At 38.8% G+C, this 8,824-nt stretch overlaps 1 protein-coding gene across 3 annotated transcripts in view; it reads right to left on the bottom strand.

Annotated features, from left to right (window-relative positions):
• LOC138852418 (SH2/SH3 adapter protein dreadlocks-like) overlaps positions 1-8,824 on the bottom strand; it is a 321,195-nt gene that overhangs the window by 94,927 nt on the left and 217,444 nt on the right. For all 3 annotated transcript variants that reach the window (XM_070083041.1, XM_070083042.1, XM_070083040.1), the window contains one exon: positions 4,003-4,286. In XM_070083041.1, the coding sequence (XP_069939142.1) occupies positions 4,003-4,286 (284 nt within the window). The remainder of the gene's footprint in view (positions 1-4,002; positions 4,287-8,824) is intronic.

The following is an 8,824-nucleotide window of genomic DNA, read 5'->3' as shown; positions in this document are numbered from 1 at the left end:
GTGAGAATTGGCATGGAAATTAAGAAAGATTTTGAAGGGTTTGGGGCTAACCCTGAGAAGCCTATGCCAGTTGTGGACTCCATTGTGCCTACTTCAAAAATCAAGGAAATGTGTGCAAAGTGGGTTGAACTACAAACCTTTATGGATGAAAATCACCCTAACACAGTTATTGCAAGCCGTGCTGGTGACTATTACAATGACAATGTTATGGCCCATTTTAGACAAATCTTAAAGGAATGGCGACAGAGGTCCAGTGACTCTCAAGCTGGTCCTAGTAGCATTAAAAGAAGAAGGGAAGTAACCCCGGAAAAGGACTTGCTACCTCAAGTCCTAACGGAAAGGGATTCCCCTTCTAAACAGTAACAACTTCGACACTCTCCCCTCCTCCCATCCCATCAATCATCACCAGATCTTCATTAAAGTTAAGTGTCAATTATTCTATTGTTATTATTCTATTGTTACTGTTATTATTGTAATTATTCTATTGCATTAAACTTAATTTTTCATACTTTTGGGTTTCTTACAGGGATTAATTTGAATTCCATTATTTCTTATGGGGAAAACTAATTCGACTTCCGATATTTTCCACATTCGATAGTTCTCAGGAACGGATTAGTATCGAATGTCGAGGGTCCACTGTATATATATACAGTGGAACCTCAAATATCAAACTTAATCTGTTCCAGGAGCTAGTTCTAAATTTGAAAAGTCTGAAAAGCAAAGTAATATTTCCCATAAGAAATAATGGAAATAATTAATCCGTTCCAGAAACCCAAAAATATTCGCAAAAGAATACATTTTATAGAGATTAATTATAGTTTTACATACACACAACAAATATAGTGTTCAATTATGTATTAATAAATTAAAATAAACATATAAAATAACATTTTACTTACCTTTATTGAAGATTGGTGATGGTATCTGGAAGATAGGGAGGAGGAGAGAGGGAGTTGGGGTTAGTGTTTGGAAGGAGAATCCCCCTCCATGAGGACTTTAGGCATCAAAGCCCTCTCTGGGGTTACTTCCCTTCTCTGTCTTTTAATGCCACTAGGACCAACTTCAGAGTCACTGGACCCCTGTCTCACAAAATAACTGTCCACAGTCCTCTGTTTCTGGTGCCTCTAAGATTTCTCTAAAATGGGACATGGTTCTGTCACTGAACTTGTTGCAAAGATGGCTTGTTTCAGCTTGCTCAGGGTGATACTTCTCCACAAACATTTGGACATCATTACACTTCTGTATTATTTCCTTCTTCACATCTATGGTGTTTCTCACTTTCTTTACCACAGGGGTACCACTAGCAAGTTTCTTTGGGCTCATTGTAGCTTATTTCACAGTCCCATAAGCACTAAACACAATGAAATAATCGTAAAATGTTTGAATGAGAGCACAGGTTAGTGTTCACTCAAGCATCAACAAAATCAGACTGGCTCACGGCGCCTGCGTGGGGACGCAGACAGAGTGGGCTGCCAGACAGGTCTGGTACCCGGTGGTTCAAAAACAGGGGCGAGTTCGATAATAGGGACAAAGCTGGTTCGAAAAAAGCGTTCTATTTTCAAAGAGTTCGGTAAGTGATACGTTTGAAATTTGAGGTTCCACTGTATATATATTATTATAGGGAGTAGGTTGGTAAACAGCAACCGCCCAGAGAGGTACTACCGTCCTGCCAAGTGAGTGTAAAACGAAAGCCTGTAATTGTTTTACATGATGGTAGGATTGCTGGCGTCTTTTCTGTCTCACGAACATGCAAGATTTCAGGTACGTCTTGCTACTTCTACTTACACTTAGGTCACACTATACATACATCTATAAGCATATATATACACACCCCTCTGGGTTTTCTTCTTTTTCTTACTAGTTCTTGTTCTTGTTTATTTCCTGTTATCTCCACGAGGAAGTGGAACAGAATTCTTTCTCTGCAAGCCATGCTGTTGTAAGAGGCAACTAAAATGCCAGGAGCAAGGGGCTAGTAATCCCTTCTCCTATATTTTATTTTATTATTTTATTATCACACCGGCCGATTCCCACCAAGGCAGGGTGGCCCGAAAAAGAAAAACTTTCACCATCATTCACTCCATCACTGTCTTGCCAGAAGGGTGCTTTACACTACAGTTTTTAAACTGCAACATTAACACCCCTCCTTCAGAGTGCAGGCACTGTACTTCCCATCTCCAGGACTCAAGTCCGGCCTGCCGGTTTCCCTGAATCCCTTCATAAATGTTACTTTGCTCACACTCCAACAGCACGTCAAGTATTAAAAACCATTTGTCTCCATTCACTCCTATCAAACACGCTCACGCATGCCTGCTGGAAGTCCAAGCCCCTCGCACACAAAACCTCCTTTACCCCCTCCCTCCAACCCTTCCTAGGCCGACCCCTACCCCGCCTTCCTTCCACTACAGACTGATACACTCTTGAAGTCATTCTGTTTCGCTCCATTCTCTCTACATGTCCGAACCACCTCAACAACCCTTCCTCAGCCCTCTGGACAACAGTTTTGGTAATCCCGCACCTCCTCCTAACTTCCAAACTACGAATTCTCTGCATTATATTCACACCACACATTGCCCTCAGACATGACATCTCCACTGCCTCCAGCCTTCTCCTCGCTGCAACATTCATCACCCACGCTTCACACCCATATAAGAGCGTTGGTAAAACTATACTCTCATACATTCCCCTCTTTGCCTCCAAGGACAAAGTTCTTTGTCTCCACAGACTCCTAAGTGCACCACTCACTCTTTTTCCCTCATCAATTCTATGATTCACCTCATCTTTCATAGACCCATCCGCTGACACGTCCACTCCCAAATATCTGAATACGTTCACCTCCTCCATACTCTCTCCCTCCAATCTGATATTCAATCTTTCATCACCTAATCTTTTTGTTATCCTCATAACCTTACTCTTTCCTGTATTCACCTTTAATTTTCTTCTTTTGCACACCCTACCAAATTCATCCACCAATCTCTGCAACTTCTCTTCAGAATCTCCCAAGAGCACAGTGTCATCAGCAAAGAGCAGCTGTGACAACTCCCACTTTGTGTGTGATTCTTTATCTTTTAACTCCACGCCTCTTGCCAAGACCCTCGCATTTACTTCTCTTACAACCCCATCTATAAATCCCTTCTCCTATATATATTACTAAATGTAAAAGGAGAAACTTTCGTTTTTCCTTTTGGGCCACCCCGCCTAGGTGGGATACGGCCAGTGTGTTGAAAGAGAGAAAGATTTATATCAGGTATCCATAGGTAAGTGGAACAGAATTCTTCCTCTATAAGCCATGAGTGTCGTACGAGGCGACTAAAATGCTGGGAGCAAGGAACTAGTAACCCCTTCTCCTATATATGTTACTAAATTTAAGAAGATAAACTCTTATTTTTCTTTTTGGCCCACCCTGCCTTGGTGGGATACGGCCTGTTTATCGAAAAAAGATTTATATCAGAAACAGGAGTAATTAACAGTGATAGAAACTTTAAACTACAAACAGAACATTCTTTTGCAATGAGTACCTTCAAGTAGCACATCATATCAATTAGAAATGGAAAAAGTAAAAAATAAAAAATAAACTAGAGTAAACCCTATATACAACAGATTAACTTTGGAAACCAGGTGGCCAGTAATGACACTTGTGCTTGATAAAGAAGTGCATGTTTTGCTGTGATTGTAGCAATAATGAACAATTCTGCACCCAACAGTTTTTATCCATTGTTTCCAATGAATAAAGATCAGTGTCCTGTATTTCCAAAGTCCATTAAATGAAGGTCTGTTAGGGGGAGGATTTACTGTATAGTACTTTTTGACTGTAAGATTTAACTTACATTTCCTCCCTCTCCTGCAGATACTGTGTAACTAGGATGCTATACCAAACATAATAACCTTTGCTGGTTTCCAAATGTTCATTTACAGTATTTCAATGCTTTAATTATACAAGAACTGATTTAGGTCTTTTACCCTAATTTACATATCTATGCTCAACTCATTTAGAAACACCTGTACCTGTCCTTGGGTGTTCCGGGCCCTGTACCATTCTGGATCAGAGGGTGGTCGATCAAGAACTTCCATCCTCTCGCCTTTCGTGAAAGATAGTTCGTGTTCATTTTGCGCAGTAAAAGAGTACAATGCAACAACAACATCAAGCACATTCTCTGCCATAGTGTATGTGTGATCCTCCTCCGTGGGTTCTTCACTGGTGTAGTTTGAAGGAAACCATCCAACCAAGTTGTTGTAGTGACCTCGCCACCACCCATCATTGCTTTTTTCAAGGATTAGTACCCTTGTACCTGCAAAATGTTATACAATTAGAACTCTAGTAAATAAGAATGAATGAAACCTGTATACAAATCAACAGATTTCTGGGCTGCTATATTTGGGTATTTCTATTACCCAACGTTTTTACTAAGGGTAACTAGCAAATAGTTTCACTTAATAAAAGGTTTTTCTGACTACAGCTTTCTCTACAGTTGATTATTATTTCTTTTAGTTTACAGGATCTCTAGGAACACAATGTCCCATGAACTTGTATGGATAATGTACAGGAAATTTCAAACCTTGAAAAATTAATAAGTGCTCATATTGAGAGAAACTTCAATTTAAAACTCATACGCTAGGAGTAGGTATGATATTAAATTTACAAAATACATTTAAAACCTTGCATGTAAATCATGATGACATTTGAAGCTGTCATCTTTAAAGATAACAGAAAGGACAAAATAAAAATTATACTATTTTGCAATGAATTCTTAGGAGAAACAAAAATATTCTATGAGGTATGCAGACTGCCTTGAACACCATTGTAATACAGTCCCCATCCCTTTATCCAAAATTCTGAAATTCAAAGAGTTCCGAAAACCAAAGTTTTTTCACGGAGGTGTATAAATAGAAAACAGGAATTAATATAGGGGATGTAAATTGCGTGCTAAAAATATCTAGCCTAGAATAAATAACAAAAAGGCACAATACCGTGACTGGAACAATACACAAATAACCCGCACATAAAAGAGAGAAGCTTACGACGACGTTTCGGTCCGACTTGGACCATTGACAAAGTCACACTAACAGAGGTGGAGCAGGACGGCTATATATAGGCAGGAAGAGGTGGTAGTAGTAGTAGTAGTAGTACAAGAATTGTATATAATACCGACAGGATGAAATTAAGACACATGCACAACACCCGGGCATCCCCATCGTAGACGCTTCGCCATCCAGCCAGCCACTGGATGGCGAAACGTCCACAACAAAGACAGCCGGTATTATATACAATTCTTGTACTACTACTACTACTACTACCACCTCTTCCTGCCTATATATAGCCGTCCTGCTCCACCTCTGTTAGTGTGACTTTGTCAATGGTCCAAGTCGGACCGAAATGTCGTCGTAAGCTTCTCTCTTTTATGTGCGGGTTATTTGTGTATCTAGCCTAGCCTAGACCTGACTAGTTTGTGCTACTAGGTCCGATGCCGTGCTCCTTCCTTGGTTGGATAAACATGTTAGGTTGGATAAACATATTAGGTTGGATAAAACACATGAGTGAGAGAGGGTTGGATTTGAGTGGGACTTGCACATGAGTAAATAGAATATAAGAACATAAGAATGGAGGAACACTGCAGAAGGCCTACTGGCCCATACAAGGCAGGTGCTTATCAAAACCACCACTACCCAAAGCTATCGAAGAATTTATTCCAGTACCTAGTCAGGTCAGGTCACATTCACTTAACTCTTTCAGGGTCCAGAAATGCTAGAGAATCTTTTTCTGAAGGTAATAAAACAAAAAGTATGAAATTTGATGGAAAATTGATGAAATTATGCTCTTGCTAATTTTGATGTGTCAACGATATTTATGAACAGTCCCTGGCTAACACCCAGCTTTCTCAAATCCATAAATACAAAACACCGATATGAAAAACAGTACAGAATGGGTCACATAACCAGAGACCAAACAAAACATTACTCGTCAATCCTAACCAGCCTGATAAGAAGGGCAAAAAAATTTTATTATGAGAACAGATTATCCAACTTACAAGGTGATATAAAAAAGACCTGGAAAATCCTATCTGAAATTCTGGGAACAAAAAAGATATCACGAAATAGCGAAATAAAATTAGCAAAATCAGATGAACCCCAATTCCCACCAACAGAAATAGCAAACAGACTCAATGATTTCTTCTCCACTATAGGACAAAACCTTGCCAAAAAAATCCCAAGCTCAGATACCCCACCAAATGACTACCTCACTGGCAACTACCCGAACACACTGTTCCTAGCTCCGACTAACCCATACAAAGTCTCCCTTATTATCAACGCACTAAAAAACAAGGCAGGAGATTTGAATACCTTGCCACCCTTTATATACAAAAAAGTGCCACAAGTGCTATCACCAATCATTGCAACACTCTTTAACAAATCCATTGAATCCTCCACCTTCCCTACAGTTCTCAAAATAGCAAGGGTCACCCCGATCCATAAAGGAGGAGACCAAACAGAGTTGAATAACTATAGGCCAATATCCAATTTACACCCTCTCTCAAAAATCTTCGAAAAATTAATTCATAAACGAATCTACTCCTACCTCATCTCCCAAAACATACTCAACCCCTGCCAATTTGGATTCAGGCCTAATAAAAATACTAATGATGCTATTATACACATGCTAGAACATATCTACAATGCAATAGAGAAAAAAAAAGTCCCACTGGGGATCTTCATTGACTTACATAAAGCTTTTGATACAGTTGACCATGAATTGCTCCATGTAAAATTGTCACACTATGGTATAAGAGGGCACTCCCTCAACTACCTTAAGTCATACCTCAGCAACAGAAGCCAATATGTGTACGCAAATGGGGCAAGCTCTTCCGCACAACCAATTACAGTTGGTGTCCCACAGGGAAGTGTCCTTGGCCCTCTTCTCTTTCTCCTACACATAAATGACCTACCAAATGCTTCGCAATTACTCAAACCCACACTATTTGCAGATGACACTACATACGTCTTCTCTCACCCGAGCCCAGTCACGCTAGCCAATACTGTAAATACCGAATTACAGAAAATATCTACCTGGATGAGGACTAACAAACTTACACTAAACAATGACAAAACCTACTTCATTAAGTTTGGTAACAGAGCTACAGATGTCTCTCTTAACATAATGATAAACGGATCACCTATCACAAAGCTAACAGAGGGAAAATTCTTAGGAATCCACCTTGATAATGGACTCAAATTTCATACACATATACAACAAATTTCTAAGAAAATTTCCAAGACTGTAGGCATACTATCGAAGATATGGTACTATGCTCCACAGTCAGCCCTCCTGGCCCTATATCACTCTCTTATTTACCCCTAGTCAGCCCTCCTGGCCCTATATCACTCTCTTATTTACCCCTATCTCACCTATGGAATTTGTGCATGGGGCTCAACAACAATTAACCATCTCAGACCACTAATTACCCAACAAAAGGCTGCAGTTAGAATGATAACAAATTCTCACTACAGGCAGCACACTCCACCAATATTCAAAACACTCAACCTACTCACCATACAAAACATCCATACTTATTATTGCACCTATTACATACATAGAACACTTAACTCTGATATAAACCTTCCCCTCAAACATCTCCTTGCCAACCTCAACAGAACACATGACCATAACACAAGGCACAGATCACTCTTTGATGTTCCTCGTGTCCATCTCACGCTATACAAAAACTCAATGCACATAAAAGGCCCTAAAATCTGGAATTCATTACCTGTAAATATAAAAGAAACACTACCTGTTTATAAATTCAAGTCTCTTCTCAAAGATCACTTACTCACCCAAAACCAAATAAATACTGAATAACTGAGCCTTATAAATTGTACATCTTAAATGTTTCTCACAATTATATCACATAAATGTTAAACCTAAAACCCAATCTAACAGAATACTCCATTTGACTGAATGTACAGCAATGCATGCAACCATATGACCTCTCTTTGTAATACTCATTTGTGATTTATAGTTATCTGTTTACAAAAATGTCTTATCACTGATTTCATCATTGCTTGGTTAATCTTAAGTTAATTTTAAGCCAGCCTGTAATGCTATGCATACAAGTGGCTTTGGCATGCTGCTCTTACCTATATTTTTTTGTACCTCTGTATGTATGCTCAAATTACTAAATAAATAAATAAATGCATCGGCGATTTTGCCGACTTTGACTCCCATTTTAGGCAAATTACCTTATTCCAGTCGACCAAATTCATAGCTATTTCACTAGTATTACTTCTATTCTATCGACTGAGCACAAGAAATCACCAACTCAACCGTTTCAACTACAAAATGAAGTGATTGGAAATTGGTAATTTAGCCAATTTAGTGCAAAGTTCAAAATAGGGTCCAGAATAAACAATGCAGGCATTCCTGACACTAAACTAAAATTTCCTCTGTTCATTAGTTACATTTTTCAGGCTTTACAAATGAATTCCATTTTGATTTTTAATTCACATAATGAATTTTTATTCAAACCAAAAAATAGAAGATTTACTGTCATGCAATATTGTAATATTAATATCAGCACATTTGTGAACATATAATAGACCCACCAGCTGGCATGTATTAGACGTGTGAGGTCATTTGTTTACTCTGGAACATCGGCAAAAATTTAACATTTCCGCTACTTTGAGCTCAGTTTCAAGCCAATCAAAATCATCTCTATTTCTGTAATGTATCTTCCATTCTATCAAATGAGACCAAGAAATTGCAAATACAACTATAAAAACATACAAAAAACACTGCAAAGTTGTTGTTTTAATTGAAAATTATGGTCTCGGTTTA

This window comes from Cherax quadricarinatus, chromosome 8, assembly GCF_038502225.1.
Source record: "Cherax quadricarinatus isolate ZL_2023a chromosome 8, ASM3850222v1, whole genome shotgun sequence".
NCBI lineage: Eukaryota > Metazoa > Arthropoda > Malacostraca > Decapoda > Parastacidae > Cherax > Cherax quadricarinatus.
The sequence above is the reverse complement of the archived record's forward strand: the minus strand, read 5'-3'. Positions and strand labels throughout refer to the sequence as shown.